This window comes from Tiliqua scincoides, chromosome 6, assembly GCF_035046505.1.
Source record: "Tiliqua scincoides isolate rTilSci1 chromosome 6, rTilSci1.hap2, whole genome shotgun sequence".
NCBI classification, from domain to species: domain Eukaryota; kingdom Metazoa; phylum Chordata; class Lepidosauria; order Squamata; family Scincidae; genus Tiliqua; species Tiliqua scincoides.
Window position 1 is genome coordinate 38622185 of NC_089826.1, and position 18722 is coordinate 38640906.

At 39.3% G+C, this 18722-nt stretch overlaps 1 protein-coding gene across 1 annotated transcript in view; it reads left to right on the forward strand.

The window, feature by feature from the left end:
• Nucleotides 1-17801, forward strand: part of NAA15 (N-alpha-acetyltransferase 15, NatA auxiliary subunit) — a 54733-nt gene extending 36932 nt beyond the window's left edge. Inside the window, exons 14-20 of the mRNA XM_066632418.1 lie at nt 2640-2853; nt 3381-3574; nt 4401-4509; nt 9109-9207; nt 14050-14193; nt 15838-15935; nt 16295-17801. Of these exons, the coding sequence (XP_066488515.1) occupies nt 2640-2853; nt 3381-3574; nt 4401-4509; nt 9109-9207; nt 14050-14193; nt 15838-15935; nt 16295-16495 (1059 nt within the window). The 3' untranslated portion in view covers nt 16496-17801. The remainder of the gene's footprint in view (nt 1-2639; nt 2854-3380; nt 3575-4400; nt 4510-9108; nt 9208-14049; nt 14194-15837; nt 15936-16294) is intronic.
• The last annotated feature ends 921 nt before the right edge of the window (nt 17802-18722 follow it).

The following is an 18722-nucleotide window of genomic DNA, read 5'->3' on the forward strand; positions in this document are numbered from 1 at the left end:
GGTAGTGCTTGGTTTTGTTAAATGTTCTGTTTTGGACCTTAAGAGCTTATGCTAGTTACATACTGTGGTTTTCTAAACCTTGATTAGGGTACCTCCTTGTGGCTATGCTTTATTTCCCTTTACAGTGCTTGAAACCAGAATTTTGCAAGGTGTCACAATTCTAACCTTGAGTTAGGCTGGCACAAGTCCCTTACACCGGCCCAGGAGGGTTGCAAACATGCCATAAAGTACATTTGTGCCTCCTCGGGAGTTAGCTGGACCAGTGCAGGGATGTGCGCCAGCCCAGAGAGACGGTATCCAGCCTCCGTGCCAGCTTGGAGAGGGATGGTTGCATCAGCCAAGCTCAGCTGAAGCAGGGGTCTGGGGAGGAGGCAGGAGGGGAGGCGGAGGGCAGTCCCATAGGCAGGGAGTGGGAGGCGGGGCTGGGACCCAGCTATTATGCCAGCTCCCAACCCTGTTCCCTGAGCAGCACGGAGTGGCTTGAAGCTGCTTCATTCTTCTCGGACTTCTGCTATCTCCTGAGGTAGCGCAAGTCTGAGAAGACCCATTGGGGCTGTGGTGTCTTACCTGGGGGTAAGGGGAAGAGTTTCTCCTTACCTCCAGATGAGCCGCTTCTGGCCCCAATCTTGGGCTGGATACAGTGCAGGCCTCCTGGCCTGCCTGTTCCAGCGCAAGATAGGATTGCGCTGTAAGTTACCAAACTCTTTTTTTCTTTAGAATCATTGGAAAGTGATTGCTGCATGAACATTCAAAGTTTAGAAAGAACAGGCTCAATTCAGATGTAGCACCAAATCATAGTTTGGCATTTGAGAGCATCCCCATAGGTTCAAGCACGCATCCCCTTTCACATGTGTGCTTCTTCTTCCATCTCCTGATTTTTGCTAACCACAGCTTGCCATGAAATCCAAATTGACTTGACTTGCAGGCATTGCGGGGATCACCATATTATTAAGAATATTTATATACCACTTTTCAGCTTCACATTCATAAAACACTGGAGAACATACTTTCCTCCAACTTGCAAATCCATCTCAAACCATGACTTTGAAGCAAGATGTCCCATAGTTTGCTAATTCAGGTATCATGGAAAACTGTGGTTAAGGGAAGACAGCAAATGATGGAGAGAACCCAAGAGGGGAAGAGTGGTGGAATTGTGTGAACCTGCTGGGATGCTCCTAATTGACAAATAATTGTTTAGGATTGCTCTTGAATTGAGTCATTAACTTTTTAAAAAGCATTCATGTGTATTCGAACATTGCATTCCATAATTATTCTATCTAAAATCTGCAATTTCTGGTGCATTCTGAAGACTGCATTGGATAAGCATTTAGCATACTATGAGCCAAACTGTACAAGCTTGTAAATGTGTGCTGTGGGGGAACACTTCCATCCAGAATTTTTCCTTAAACACAGCCTCGTAGGGTAGCAATCCCAGTTAGAACTGGAACATGCTTGAGGGAGAAGTTGATTTCTGCCCCCACCCACTGTATTTGTCCTGAAAGTCACCCTGCTAAGTAGGGTTTTGCCCCTGAAGTGGCTATTTTACTTTGGGAGCAAGTGCTACTTCATCACACTGATTTTCTGGGAAAGAAGACATGTGTGTTGTGTGCTGATGCCCATGCAAGTCAAGCCTGAAATTCTTGGTTCTGATTAGGTGTATCAAAATGTGCTATTAGAAAAGAGCAGCTTCCGAAGCAATCCTGTATTATTACTTTGGTGCAGAAGTATATCTTTAAAAATCTGCAGTTTTTTTACAGCGTGTATATTTCCAAAGCCCTCCTCAATTCAGTTTTCTTAGAATATTTGAAGTATGTCAAACTTTATGCAGAAACATCAATTAAAGCTTATACCACAAGTGGTTAAGATGTGATAGAACACTTTGTTGTGTGTTCTGCAAGAGTCAAACATGACAAGACTACATTGGACACGCGCTTGTTACTTGCATGGTTGGTATACTGAGAAAAGTAACAGCATTTAGCTTTGTTCCTGATGTTTTAGAAAGCTTGTCGTCATTTCCGAGAGATGTGTTCCAAGACAGTGCTTTCCAAATGTTTTAGCACTTGGAACACAGGACCACTTTTAAAATCGGCAATCTATCATGACCCACATAGCTTTACTAGACAAAAAAAGGAAATGTTTTTATTTATTATCAATAACTAATAAATTATTAATTAATAATTGGGGTCCTGTGCTCCCAAGGCTGCTAGAGACCTTACATATAGCAAATGTCTATACACATGCTATTCCCTAGAAATTTGAGTTCAAGGACTGTTCCCCCAAATCTTTGCAGTCACTCCAGGGTACCCAGAAGGCTGAACTGGAGAGCAAGATGTGTAGTTAAGCACTTGCAGGCCAGACAAAAGGCTGGAACTGGGTTCACATGTGATTTACAACTAGAGAAAATTGGAAAATGTGACATTTCAATTTTAATATGATTACCTCATACCAGAGGTTAGCATTCCAGCTAACCGTTTTCTTCTGCAAACTGGGCAAGGGTGCTTGCAAACTTTGATTTTTAATGTTTCAAAAAACTTCTGTGACCCGCCAAAATTGACTCACAACCCACAGTTTGGGAAACACTGTTCTAAGATAACCCAGTTTGTTGCTGATGCTTGCTAAATAACTTTGTGATGTGTTAGCATTTTGTAGAAATCACAGATGATCAGTTTGACTTCCACACGTATTGTATGAGGAAAATTACACTTCGATCTTATGTGGACCTACTGAAACTAGAAGATGTACTTCGGCAACACCCATTTTATTTTAAGGCAGCAAGAATTGCCATAGAAATATACTTGAAACTTCATGATAATCCTCTGACAGATGAGAATAAAGAGCATGAGGCAGATACAGGTACAAGTTCTCCTAGTACTCATTGTAACCTTTGTGGAGTCTTAGCTTTGTGTATGTGCTATGTGGTCTTCATCATCTTTAAAGGAGGTGTTTTAAGTTAGGACAGGCAAATGTATGTAGTATGCTGCATTTAAAAGAAAAGTTCTAAGTGTTCAAAAACTTCAGAGTATTAACTTTTATATGGTGTTTTTTTTCCACCAAATATTCACATGGATGAATATTCCCACATGTGTCTGAAAATCTTCACAAATTAAAGGCTGAATTGATTCAAGTTCTGGTAGATGTTCTTTAATGTTTGGAGAAAGGAAAAAGTTAAACACTTGTCTTTTGACAGTGTATATCATTGAAGGTGAATACTTTAGATAGGCTACTGTGTAACTTTTCAGGCAACCCAGTTTTGGACTACAGTTTGGAAATAGAAAGGATTTGGACTAGGAAATTGCAATAGATAATTTGAACTGCAAGAAACTATTGATCAACATGGAATGTTCTATGCATAATCTATTTGTAATCATTTTTATGTAAAGCAAACATGTCTGATAAAGAGTTAAAGAAGCTACGTAATAAACAGAGGAGAGCACAGAAAAAAGCTCAGCTAGAGGAAGAGAAAAAGAATGCTGAAAAAGAGAAACAGCAAAGAAATCAGAAAAAGAAGAAGGATGATGATGATGAAGAAGTTGGAGGACCAAAAGAAGAGCTTATTCCTGAGAAGCTAGCAAAGGTATTCAAAAAGTAGAATACAAATTCCTGTTGAATTGTTTGAAAAGATATATTGAAGTACACATTTAAAAGTAATTCCCCTTCAGTGCTTTAAGAGTATTTATGCCACAACCCCCAGTTAACTCATTTATTATTTAGTTCTTGGTTAGTTACCAAAGCTGAGGCCCTAAAATAAGTTTTGGAGGATCAACTTTTGATTTGTAGCTAACCAAATGTGGAGGAAAGAAGATTACTTCTGTTCTAATTTTACCAGGAGAAAACACTTGGATTTGTCAATGGCTTTGGAATTTTCTTGATTGCCAGCATGCTTATCATTTTCCTTAGCAAGATAGGAATAGAAAGAGAGGGAAACAATTATTCAGATGTATTAGCATTTGACCATATGTTTGATGGCTGTATTTTCTGTATGTAAGTATACAGGCAATAATGATAGGCATAGTGTGAGAGTGGAGGGAGAATTTATATACTGAATGGATCTCAGTATTAGAAGACAGTGGATCCCTGTCCGTGAGGAGCAGATCATTCAGTAGATGATCAGTAGAGATGGAGGCCCAGTATTGCTTCAGCACTTTTCACCTTGGCACATTCCCAAAGATTTTCTCCCCATAAGTATAACTGGCAGCCTTTTGCACATAAGGAAGAAAGTAAATGGGTGCACTAGATGACAGTTATCTGTGTCGCATGTGTTGGAGTTAAACCTGTTGTTTGTCACTGCTAGCCCTAAATATTAGAAATCATTGAGTTCTGGTTCTCTCTAATTGTAACTCTTGTTTGACAAGTATGTCTCTTTCCTTCCTTGCTCTGACAAATATTACTGTGTTTTTCAGGTTGAAGCACCTTTGGAGGAAGCCATTAAGTTTTTAACTCCATTGAAGAATTTGGTGAAGAACAAAATAGAAACTCATCTTTTTGCCTTTGAAATTTACTTCAGGAAAGGTAAGTAGAAGACACTGTTAAGAGGAAATACTCAATAAACAAGATTATATCTCCCAAGTGTAAGATTAACCTCGAATGGTACACATGCAGATATTGAAAGGAGCATGAGTCTTTTTGACAGAAAATAAGAGAGAAGGGCAGAATGAGTGCAGCATCTAGTGGTTAGCAGTGGCCTTTTCTCTCTTGCTTTTCTCTTCCTGTTCATCAAACTAGGCTATACTGGGAAAAACAGTAGCTTTCTCTGCCTCTACCCTTGGCTAGGAAGGCCAGTCAGAAATAGGCTAGTTTGGATGAACATTTCTCCCAGAGTAAGAAGCCTGTCCAAATCCATAGGCTCTTAAAAAGCAAACTGGACATTCCAGGGCCTGGTTCATATACCCACAGTGCAATAAGGTAGGTGGTTGTGTCCCTTTCCTTAAAAAGGCAACTGTTTTCCATTGGTGGACTAGGCACACACAAGTGTCCATGACCATAAAAAAGGTAGGGTTGATAATATGACTTGTCCAATTGGATGATTTAATGGTCACCTGAGCACCACTGCTTTCCCCTTGACCTGAGATGCCCAATCAGCTTTTGCATGCCAGTCTCAACAGAGGGGCTTGCCAGGATCTCTTACCTAAGTGGAACTCAGACATGAGGACAAGCAAGTCACAAATGGACCTGGCTACCCTGACATGTTGCTCTTCTGTAATGGCAATTCATTTAAAAAGGCTTTTGCAGCAGCCTGCCTGGTTTAGAGACTGAAGCCTTACAGAAGCTGCTGAGTGGTTGGAATGGACCAAAAGTAGGAAGATATCAGTATGTGTTAGCGCTCATGCTCTTCTTTCTACCCCCTCTTTTTTGTGCATCTTGTCTGGGCCAGGAGATGGAATGATCACACACCTACCTCTTTCTAAGTGCAGGCCTTTGTCATCATCCCCATTTATGTTATTTTAGTAAGGAGTAAAGAAAGAATAAGAGTTCTTTTCATAACTTAAGGAAATTCACCATAGTCAAGTTAGGCAACCCCTGCAAAAAATAAACTATGATTCAGAAGATGGTTGGTGGTGGTCCGTTAGAATTAAAATTCACAATCCAAAGTAAGATTGAGGCAAACCAAAACATAAGGTATCAAGCAGCAAACTTTCAACTAAGGTTCTTCATCAGACTAAATGGTAAAACAAAGGATGGGGTAAGGGGCAATAGTGGGAACATGCTGTAGGTTCCCTGGCAGTCTTCAGCTTATAAAAATAAAAGCTATTTCAAAAGGCTACTGAACTCTTTTACGGAGTGCTGCAGTATTGGTTTTGTGAATGCTTGCCAAACTGTTTGAGGCTGTCTTTGACCTGAAGTGTCCTGTACAAACAGAATGGTGATGAATATTTATATTCTGCTTTTCAACCACCCTCCCCAAAAAAAATTCACAAAGAGATTTACATAGCTAAATGCATAGTTCCCTATTCCAAAAGTTCACTATCTAAAAGGTTGCAGAAGAAACATCGGTAAACAGCAGCTAGAAAAGATGCTGAGGTTCATAGGAACAGTGACTTTTCTTCTGCTAAAGATAAGTGAAGTGCCACTTAAAAAAGTCTCTCTTTGTCCAGTTAGCAGAGGTTAATTCTGACATAACTTGAAAAAATGATGCTGTCCTGTGTTATTGCATTCTTTAAAAACATTTTAGGACAGAGGCCAAAGCTTTCAATCTCATGCATTTCTTCACCGGCTTTCCTTTACATCAGTGTTATTCAAACTGTGAGGCACAGCTCCTTAGGGAGGCACCATGAACTCAAAGGGGAGGCGCGGGATGTCCTCTCGGAGTCACACCCCTGGGCAGAATACGAGCCCGTCTTCTGCGCTTTTTTAAAGCAGAAGAAACAGGAGCTGCTCAGCTGTGTGAGTGGCTGCTGCTGCCCCACCCTCTTCTCCCTCCACTCCGAGGCTGCCACCTTCTGTGTTCGCTGCATGTTTCCAAAGTTCTTCGACTCCAACCCCCATCTGGCAAGTACCAGTCATGCTCGTTTTGCAGTCCTTTTCCTTTGCTGACCGTCAGAAAGAAACCCTCCTTGATCCTTGTCTGGTTGGTTCCTAGTTCCCAGCCTGGGATCGCTTCTCATCAAAGTGAAATCTCTTTTTAACCCCTTCCCTCTTCCACTCCCCCCTTTCGATCTCCAAACCTTCCCACTTTCCTTCCTCTACCCAAATAAAACGCTTCCTATTTTACCAGTCACCAGGGGTCTTAAAGTTGTTTCCATGCATTTGGCAAGGGGGGAGGGAGAGAGAGAAGCACACATTTTACTTGGCCAGGAGCAGTAAAGTGATTTATTGTTGTTGACTGAAGAGGAGAGGCTGTATTTTTAAAGTGATGAATCTTGCTATTTGAAGGGAATATTTACCAGCCACTGTTGAAGTGATTGCCAGCCCAATCCTATCCACACTTTCCTGGGAGTAAGCCCCATTGACTCTAATGGGACTTACTTCTGAGTAGGCATTCGTAGGATTGGGCTGTGCATCTCCTAGTATAGGAGAAAAATCAGCTTCCTAACCAAACCCTTATCAGCTCTGATATATTTTCATGGTCTATTTTTGTTTTCCCCACCAGCTGCTGGAAAAATTTAATTTCATTAAATTAATAAAGGGTTCAATCCTATCCAAGGAGAATGGGAGAAATGACTAGTTGGATTGGGGTCCACAGGGGTGGGTGTGTGTAATGTTGGTCAGACTGATTGTTCACAAAGTTCATTTGATAAAACAATTCTGTTGGTATGCTTACAAAGTTAAAAAAAAATGAGTCTTCCTGGACCAGACAAAATCTACCTACTCCAGCATCCTGTCTCCAACAGTGATCAGCAGCTGATCATTTATAAAGCATGTATATTGCTGTGTATTAATAATATATTTTTAAGATCTGCATTTAATTAATGATATATTAACTATATTAATATTAATTATTTCTGGCCACTTCCTGTTTAATGATGTCATTTCCAACCCTCAGGAACATGATGGGGAGTCATGGCCAACAGCCAAGGGGGGGGGGTCAAGGGAGTCACTGGCCGGAAAAGTTTGAGTACCACTGCTTTACATGCAAGTCTGACAAAAACATTTGGCTCTTTCATTTAAAATTCTGAATACCAAGCTTTCAAAGAGATCAGAAAATATGATCTGTATGAAACTCAGTTAACTTTTTTAATTTAAAATTCACTGGTCAGAAAACTTTTATTGTGGATCAGGCTATTGAAATATCTGCTTTCAAAATGGGCCCTGACTCCAGTGGTCTTCCTTGCTTGGATCAGATCTGTCACTCACCTATGTGGCAGCAATATTTCCTAATTCTTTGGAGCAAGGGTGAATTGGCATGTTTGTGTTTTGTTGGCTGTAATAGATCTACTCAAAAGTACAGTTTATCCTAATGATGTTGTCTTTAAATCTAGACTGAGCAACCTATACATTTTCTAATTCAAGGGGGCTGCATCACTGATACTTGTAGAAAAGCATATTTTAGATCATTTTTGAAAACCATCTGTCTATAACCCCATTTTTCCTCTGCATCTCATAGTGCATTCTCTGTTCTCTCTCAGAACTACCATAATTTGCTTTCCTTCTTTCCCCAGTTTCACAGATTTTGTTCCTCTAAATCTCAGTTTTCTGTCTCAGATACCTTTCTATACCTGCTTCTTCTTTTTTTCTCTTCATTCATCTTAGGTTTTTTTAATGCTCAGTTCTGTTCTTCACCATCCATCTTTGCTTTTGTTGGTGGCAGTAACCACCAGGAAAGCCACACTACCTAGCTGACTGCAATAAAAGCAATGCAGGCACTCTTGAGTCCTCCCTTTCAGTGATCTTGAATGAACTTTAGATATTCTCACAAAATGTGAGAATGAACCACAAATAATGGAGACAGACATGGTTGGTACCAAAACTTGATCTGCAGACTTATACAGATTGTAGATTATAATATCTCCCCATATATAATTTATGATTTTACATATAGAAGACTGACATTTTGTCAGGAACATTGCTAACTGGCCCTCCTCACCCCAGCAGTGTCTTTTCTAGTGGCTGTCTGCTGGTGTTCTTTTGCATATTTTTAGATTGTGAGCTCTTTTGAGACATGGCCATTAGATATTTGATTTTCTCTGTAAACCGCTTTGTGAACTTTTGTTGAAAAGCGGTATATAAATACTGTTAATAATAATAATAATAATAATAATAATAATAATAATAATCTCATTTTATTATTACTGTTCCATTATTACACACTGCTGCGGCATGCCTTCTGATTTGTCTGGAGGGGCTAGGAAGCAGTAGTACATTCTTAGAAACTTCTTTCATTTTCACATGGGGATCTTTAAATACAAACCAATTTGTTTAGTTTCTAGAACTGACTGTTTTTAGGTTGAGTAAAGCATATGTTTCTTATATCAGCTGGTAGGTTTAATGTAAGTGCTAAGTTAATGATGTTGATCTCCTTTATTCTAGTCATTACAATTTCAGATGTAATTATCTTGATTATACATCTGAAATGTAATTGGGTTCTATATCATATTTATCTGCCAAATCTAATTTTCCTGGTAGTAAACATGGGAATTGTAATCCAGTACCAATCTATTTTGTCTCCTACAGAAAAATTTCTTCTTATGCTGCAGTCTGTGAAGAGAGCATTTGCTATTGACCCAAGTCATCCATGGCTTCACGAGTGTATGATTCATCTCTTCAGTAGTGGTATGAATCCATTTTATTTGACCTGGCAGTCATGCTTCCAGTAGTCATGTCTTGCAGTTGGTAGTCTCTAAACAGTTTACTCAAGCACATGCTGCAAAATGTGTATACTTTTATGGTATATAAGCTTTCTTAAACAGGAGTAATAGGATTTGCCTAGTATGAACTTCATGGACCAAAAAGAAAATTTCTTCTTTGTGGTCTCTGTGCATTCACACCAATGGGATCTGTGCATGTGCAGAGTCTTGTTTGGAACCTTCTCACACTTTAGCTGCAAAGCTTTTGGTGCAAGCCTCAGGTCTTCGATTGCTATAGTGGAGCATTAAGAGGAATCCAGCAGGCAACCTTTGGTCTTTTAGCTGTTCTAACTTTTCTCTCTTCTCTCATTTTTCTGTCTGTCTTGTTTTGCATTTTATTTTAGGTGGCTTGCTTCATTTTCTGCAGCTGTGGGCTGGAAGCTTATGGCTCAACAGGTATCTTTCAAAAAATGCAACTCCTGCAGAGTGAAGTTGCCCTCCATGGACGGCCACAATTAGTCTCTCTTCTGTCTTGGAGTGGAGCACAAGGTCAGTGCCTGTGCCCACAGCTTGTAGTTCACCAAGCAGGCCTGAGGAAATAGCTCCTCCTCCAGACTTAGGGAGAGAATTCTCCAGTTCCTTAGCCAGGTCTTCTCCTGTTGCAGCCAATTTGCGCAGTTCCCAGGCCCTCTCATGAATGCCTTATTGCCTCTTCTGAGCAGGGATTTTTGTTGATTCTTTCAATGTCTATTTCGCCTTCTTCAGCAGACATAACTCGCTCTTTTTCAACACCAGTGGGATCCAGATTGAATCCACAGCCTGATTCATTTATTAAAATCACTAAACGTAAGCAAAAGCCAATCCTTCAAGCAAATGAACCTAAGAAGAGAAATCATGAGCTAAGGGAATGCCTTGAGCTGATCCTTGATACAATTTAGGGGTTGATTTGCCTCTGACCAGATTCAAAACAGCTAACATCTCAAGGTGCATATCTTGGGTTCGGAATCAAAGCTAATCCACCTTTGACTCAGTCATCCCCTCTATCTGCATAACTTCAATCATACCATTGCATCGCCCCTTTCCTTCCCTGACCACGCATCCATCTGCTTGTCTACTTTATGATCAGGATCAACAGTGGCTTCTAGTCCAGGACCACCCATCTGAATATCCTCTCTCACGTGTACTGGATTGGGAATTTGGCCACCTTAGTCAGTCTTCTTTGAGTTGTACCACTTCTCTTGACTTCACTCCTGTGAGCAGTTTGACAGACGTTCTTGGTCTCCATTCTACTCCCTGTGTTACTGTTGGGGTTGTTCTCAGTGCTCTGATCATGAACAGAATGGCAATTCTAATCCTTCCATCATTATTATACAGACATCGCTTTACCTGAGCAATATCAGTCTTGCAAGTATCAAAGGAATTCCCACTATCAGCAACTGTGCCAGAACCTCCTTGGAGATGCCCCCCCATCGCTGTGGCATTACTTCTGTCCACTACCCTAGCTCCTTTTGTTCCTCCTGCCACCAACTCCAATCTGTATTTGGTGCCAGTCCCCACACATGTACTGGAGGCTGATACCCTTTCTCCCTTGGATACTTTATTTCGTCACTTCATCGTCGTTGATGTCTGATGTTGGTTTCATCTTCTCTCTGATGGAGGACCCTCTTCTTCCCTCTTGTGGAGGACCCAAAATCTGCTTGGGCTGCTTTGTACTTGTATCGGCTCACTCATATATCAGTTTGGAAACCTTTTCCCTTGATCATGGATCAAGTGTTTTAGGTCATGGTTCTGTGCATGATTTTGTGCCTCGGCCTGTGTTTCTATTATTGCTCCAGGTTGTCCAGAATTCTGGGACAAACATTCTGTATCCCTGAGTATATGTGGTGCAGAAGCAGGACTAGCATCCTTTTGTTTCACAATACTCCCCCAAATTCTGTGGTGTTTGATGTGACTTAGCCCAAAGGCAGGTGGAAACCATTGACTACAGAAGCAAATTGGGGAGAGGGTTCGTTGCTTTGTATAATTAACTACCATGTCTGCATTCTTTGAGCACCTGCCCTCTAAAGAAAAGTTGCTATTAGTCATTCAGAGTAAAACTCTGATGACTAACTCAGAGTTTGGGAAGACTGCAGATCTCCATTTGCCACTGCCAAAATGAGCAATTGCCACTTTTCTATAGCAGAGAGAGCCACAATGCTCAATCCCTTGGGAACGCATTATTCAGATCATGGCTAAGACTTTCTATACCTCTCCCATCTGAGTTGTGCACAAGCTGCAAATTTGCCAGTTGCAATCCTGAAGCCACCATAGTTCACAAATCTGTTGCATCTATGCAGGGGGCAGCTTTGCCTTCTACAAAACATCACATCTCTCTAGAGACAATTTCCCACTTGGACACAACAATATTGAAGATGACAGCTTGGAGGATTCAACCTGGGTGGGTGTAATTTTGAGCTCTTCGTTGATTCTTTTTTGTTTTACCAGATTGATTTATGTCTATAAATGGAGATATTTCTGCTGCTGATGGGTGCCCACCAATAGCCCCACTGTCCTTAATCCTCTTCTGTTCAAGAATTGAAGGACTCTGGCCTTAGCATTCCCTCACTTTTTGTCCATCTATCAATGATCACTGCTTTCCATTTGCCTTTTCCAATAGGATTCTTGTTCTTGGACATGCTATTTTCTTTAAAAGTACTGTACCTATCTCCACTCATCTCTTGCCAGCCTCCAGCCAGTTGGTTTTATCCCATTTTGGTGTACAGGCCTGTAGAATCACTCACCTCTTGTGATTGCTTTCTCTTAAAGTAGCTTTCTTAGTAGGAATTATTTGGGCTCAGAGAGTGGAAAAGTTGCAAGCTTGGTCCATCAAGATAGCCTTATCTTACACCCAGATAATTTTAAAGGTTGTTTCTTCTTCTCACCTTGCCCGGAACCTCATTCTCCCTGTCCTTTTTCCTTCATCCACATCCAGTACTGAGCAGACTGTTTGCTATTTGAATCTGAGAGTTTGTGTCTCCTCCAGTGGCTTTCTCAGATTTCATCTACTATATTTCAGGTGTATAACTTGGCTCACTGTATCCTTCTTGACACAGTGGTAGCACATTCCACATGAGTGAGAGCACTTTGGTGGCATTTAGTAGAGATGTTACAATTTTGCTGGGCTGCTACTTGGTGTCAACTGTCATTTGTCTCTACAGTCTGGACATTCAGTCTCATGTGGATGCTGCTTTCGGCAGGATGGTTCACCAGAATTTGTGCAATTATCAATGCTGCACCCTTCTCCAGATAAGAAAGCTAATTAGTCTCCCATTGTTGTGAATGTAGAGACCATGAAGAACAGGTTTCTTACCTTTACCTGGTGTTCTTCAAGTGGCCATCAGTTCAGTTGCACAAATCACCCTCCTGTCTGTGCTGCAACATGTCAGTTGCCTACACCTTGTGTCACTGTGTTGGTTAGTTTGGTGACCTGATGAGGGAAGTGCAGACCATTCCTACTTGGGCACACTCAGTCAAGTCAGACTGGGGCTTGCTTGCACCAACAAGCTTTGAGGCTAAAGCGCAACAGTTCTGAACAAGGCTCTTTTCAAGCTCAAATGTCACTACATAGATGACCACTTGCAGGACACCAGTTAAAAGGTAAGCAAACTGCTTTTACTGTATTATTTAATATATAATAAACTCCATTTAATAAAAATAGCCCCAGGAATGGACTTATGATCCAACCAGTTTCTTGAAGCTAAGCAGGTCTGGGCCTGATCATTTCCTGGATAGGAGTCTTCCAGGAAACTTCATGTATGCCAATTTGGTTTCCACTATGAAAGAAATACAATAAAATAAAAAATCTCTGCTGCCTACACACACACACACTTCTTTCCCTCCCTCCCCAATTTGTCCTTTTAGATAAAGTATTACGTAGGAAGTTTTTTAGTAGTTCATTCAGGACATAAAGTGGTACTGTGTGTGCCATTCATCTCTTATAAATGTGATTTTTTCACAAAGGGAAGAAATTACACTGTACTTGACGTTTTGCAGATTTGGAATACTTTGATCAAGTACAGAAATAACTGAACAGAGGTATGAGCTGGGATTGAAATCAAAACAGTGTGCTTAGAGTCATATCGATGGACTAAGTGACTATAAACCTTTGTGGCTCTACAAAGAAGACTTTATATTTTCAATTTTTTTTTTATTGAAGCCCACTGCTAAGAATAAAAGTAGAAATCCCTAGCTATAGCCCAGGTTGTTTCTAGTTGCCTACCTTATTCAAAGTTGTCCACTATAGTACCAAAGAATCTTTTAGTACCAAAGTACCAACATAAGTTAGTACTAAAGGCTTTGTTTAAAAAAAAAAATTATATTTAACATTACCTAAATGAAGTAGCATATTTAACTCCTTTTTAAAAAAATCATAGCAGGAGAAAGGCCATAGCTCAGTGGTAGAGAATGCATTTAAGATGTGGAAGGTCCTGGGTTCTATCCATAATATTGTCACTTTAAAGGATGATGTAATGGGAAAGAGCTGTGACTTGGGAGAGCCATTCTCTGTTAAATAGTACAAAGCTGAATGGATCAATAGGTCTAATTCAGTATAAGTTCGCTTTCATATGTTCGTATGGTTCCTGATTTGGGGGAAGTTAAACTAGCACATAATTTTGTTGTTCAGGCTTATTATGTGTCCATTTCTTTCATTCTGCTATAAATGTACAGAACTTTCAGTTTGGGTGCAATAAGGGAAAATCTGTTGCTTTAAGGAATAACTTTAAATAGCAAAAGTGAATTCAGTCTAAACAGATTCTGTTGCAGTAAATTGTCTATTTTAATTCTATAGTTTCTGAAAGCAAAGATCTACATGAAACGGTTAGGATGGTGTTGAATCAAGAAATGAATCGGCTTTTTGGGGCAACTAATCCAAAGAACTTCAATGAAACTTTCCTTAAACAGAACTATGATTCACTACCACACAGGTTATCTGGTAAGTAATTTGCTCTGCATTGCAAGTTTTTCTCAGAAGCTTTATAAGCAACTATCTAATATGGCAGTTTGGTCCTATACACATAATCTTTTCCAACTTACTAGCTGATGTCAAGACACCTTGCATCAGTTTTAACATATTAGCATATCCTGTACTTCTTTCAGAATGGAATACAGCCAGGCTACATGAACAGCAAACACATGTCGCACAGTATTGCCTGGATAGTATTAAAGAACCCACAATGACTGTGATACATAAGGGAGGAATCAAATAGTTCATCAGGAAAGAAATTCAAAAGAAAATATGTTCAGTAGTTTCTTAAAGTGAAATAAAGAAGCTGCCAACTGAAATTTTAGCAGAAAGGCTTCACATATAAGAACCTGAAAGAAAGAAAGCATGGAGCTGAGAAAATAGCCCAAGCGAGTGAAATTTAATGAGAAAATTGGTGTTTGAATGAAGGTACTTGGAGACTAGAGAGAAAGAAGTGAGGATGACTAAGAGAGCAGGATAATGAAAAGACTTAAAGGTTAAGAAAAGGAGTTCAAACTTAATATGAAAACAAAGGAAACAGGGGGGGAATAGATTAGCAAAAGAACAGAAATGAGGTTTATGCTTGAGAACTTTACAGTAGTCAACAAAATAAAGGCAAAAATGAAGCTTTGAGACAGCACAACAGATTGTATTTTCTGGCTGTTAAATTTGCAATAGCAATCTGATATTAATACGGTTACAAGATGATTGGTAAGAACAGGAAGTGATCGAGATCAAGAAAGAGAGAACTGGCATTGTAATACCAGTTGCCAATACCAGGTTGCACTGCCAGTACCGTAACATTGGCATTGCAAGCCAAAAGGAAGCATATAAAGACCCAAAAGAAGGGACCAAGAACTGAACCCCGAATGAAAGAGGAAACTTAGAAGAGAGAGGGAATCATAGACGGAAACTATAAAAGAAGAATTTATGAGATGGAAATAAAAACAAGAATACCAACAAACCCCAAAGAATGTAGAGAATGTTCAGCAGTATCAAAAACTGATGAAAGATTAATACAAATTGAAAAGAGCCCTTGTGACGCATAATACTGAACCATAATACAATTTTAACACTGCAAAACCTTGAAAATATTTCTTCAGAATGAGGTAACCTGAAGAAGAGATGCAAATGCTCTTCACTCATATACCATACTTTAAAAAAACACAAAATCTCAGTTAGTAAAACCTGATGACGCTGTGGAAATCCATTACTATTCTCATTATTGAGTGTGTTGCATTTTGTAGCAAGTAGATACCAAAATCATGTCTGAACTGCGGTAAAGTCTCAGCTTTAAGATATAGGGGTTCTAACTAGAGTTGTATTAAAAATTTCAGAACTTGGTTGCAAGCTCACTAATGAAAGATTATTCTTTCAGAATGTTTCCGAAGTATTGTTCTCATGTAAAAGAATTGTTCAAAAGCATTGTGTGAGATGAACTCATAGTACATGCAAAATTGATACCACCACTGTTACAAAGGTTTCATTAAACTCTTTCCATATATTTTAATATGAAAACCAGGACAGTAATGTGTGTTACGCCTTACAGCAGTCTGTGTTATTTGCACATTTTCCCATTTACCCATAATGGTAACTTTTAACTTTTCCTTTTAGCTGCCAAAATGGTGTATTATTTGGATCCTACTGGCCAGAAAAGAGCTGTGGAGCTGGCAACTTGCCTTGATGAATCCCTCGCAAACAGAAATCTTCAGGTAAGCATGACCGATTGCAAAATTGTTTACTTCCCTGGCATCAGATGTAACTGTTCTGAATGACACAGCTATCTCTTGTATATTCAAAAGTTCTGCAACTGGTAGAACTGGTAATATCATTGGAATACTTAATAATTCTCTAGAGAGAATAAAGATAAAGAAGCCTTTTTCACAATGAACAACTGTCTAAATTGCTTATTGCAGTTAGTCCCTCTGATATAACATCCAATTACATAACTTTATGCAACCTACAAATATATTCTCAAAAATATGAAATTGGAAGTAACTGTAATATGAATGGCAGCTTCACAGCATCTTTTACAAAGTGTAACACTTGATTTTTTCTCCTCCCCCTTTAGACTTGTATGGAGGTATTGGAAGCTTTGAATGATGGTAACCTTGGAGACTGTAAAGAAGCAGCTGAGATGTACAGAGCAAATTGTCATAAGCTTTTCCCTTATGCGTTGGCTTTCATGCCCCCTGGATATGAAGAGGATATGAAGATCACAGTTAATGGAGATATATCTGCAGAAACCGAAGAACTGGCCAATGAAATATGAACTTTTAAAAGGAGTGGAATGATTTTGAACCGTATCTGGTGTATAATATTTTTGTCACGCACCTGCTGAATTGTTCTAACTTACACGGAGTGGAAGGAGTAAAAATGGTTGCCTTCAAAGTTTTACTTTTTTTATCCTGCTGACAAAGTATATAATATAAAGTAACGTATTTCTGGATATAGGTGGCTCAGTTAAGAAAAACTAAGCACTGCTAAAATTGAAAAGTATCCCTTGTCTACGTATCCTGTTTTTAAACTAATTTATATGGAATTTGAAGGCTTAACACCCCATTGGAGCAGGTGTGTGGCAGAAATATTACTTTAAATTTGTCTTGATGAGATGACTATCTCAGACAGCAAAATGCTGTTTTAGCACTGGATCCTTTCACTGAGCACAAAGAGTTGTTGGGGCTTTAGCATCTGACTGATTTTGATACAGAGATTATTCTACCCTTTGGAAGTATGCAATGTGAATCATATTTGCCGACAAACCTGCAGCACATACAGTGTTGTTGCAGAGACTGGGACTTAAAATATAAAGCAAAATAACAAAACATAAGGTGTTCAATAAGCTTGTTGTGTCTCCGAAAATTCACTGCACGTGATCAGTTTGGTGTTCTTGCACCACAGTTTTTAAATGAAGGAACTGGTTAGAGCACTCTCCTTGTTTTAGTGGAACATTTGAAAGGAAATCAGCTCAGCTGTTCAGGAGACTAGCATGACAATATTGTCTGGCTAAATTTGTTAAAACTGTAATGCAAGAACCAAATGCAATTATGCACTGTGATGTGGCACCAACTCATTAGAAAGACAGCATGTATTTTTCCCCGTACAGTGAAATATAAATGAACATAACTATGGCTTGAAATGTCAAAGAGTGGAACTCCTGACTACCAATTCGTGACTGATCGAGAGACTAATTGTTTAAAACCTCAGCAGGCCTTGTTCACATTATGGAGAAAAAGTGCTGCAGTTTAGATACCTCTGGAACTTTTCCACAGTGTCACAGGTTTGTAATACTTGAAGCCCTACATTTCTAAGAATATATTTCTTGCTCAGTTGTTTCAGGCAAGCCCTTGACTTTGTAACTTTTAACGGGCCCAAGATTTTTTTTCAATAACAGACCAGCTTCTTATTCCTGCGGTTACAGATGTAATTTCCTTTGTCAAACATAAGGTACCAAATATAATGCAATAAAATGTTTTGAAAAAGAGTTGTGTGACTGTAGAATTTGAAAACTGCTGTCAGAATGAGAGATGTGGTACCAGATCAATGTAACATGTAATTACAATAAAAGGTTTATATTAGCGTTGGTGAAGTCCCACAATGCATAATGCAACAGTGCTTGGAGACACCACTACTTTTGCTTCCCCTCCTCCAGTAAAGCTACCACAGTGACTGCTATTATGGATAGTAATTTCCAAATAGGCAACAGTGGCTCCTGGAGTTGGTGTATAGTTCTGAAAAATATATTTCATTTAATAACTTGCAAAAGCTGACCATGTCTGGGAGTCTAGGGTAGAGTACGGAAAACTGCATAAATTATTGCCAGTCTGAGACACTAGAGTTGAAACTTTGTGGCTTTCATTTTACATCTCTTTAGGGAGTTCATTATACTTTAATAAGAAATTTTACTCAAGTATCTATTTACATGTTACTTGGGCATACATATCTGAACAAAATTTGTCATAACCTTGTATCAGGAGTGTATGGGCCAGTATTTCTATGAACATAATTCTTTAACTAGTACAGTGGGAATGTGTTGCATTCCCAACTAAGTTGAATAACTTACCAATAGTATTGCATTCACAACTAAGAGTTGGATAATTCTTCAAAGTTATAATGTTCTCAGTCTGCAAACCCTGCCAATTTATAACCATTTGTTTTTTTTCCTGACCGAGCACATTATTGGTACACAGCACTCCAATAAGAGGTAGTGGTCTGGCTGCAGCTATGCTGGTCTAGTGAAATCACATCAGAAAAGCTTTACCCCCCAGCTGGCCAGCTAGAGGCTATCCTAGTAGTGTACTGTACTTTGCTAAGAGGGTCTTGATGTGAATAGCTACTCTGGGCCTCTCATTTTCCCTCCTTCAGTACTAGAAAGTAGATAATCTAAAACTGAAAAGGTGTAGAGAAGGCTGTGTAATGTCATGTGAAAATCTTGCTTCAGATATAGGTCTACTATAAATTGATATTTAGCTTTTTTCTAAAAATATTTTTTATTTATG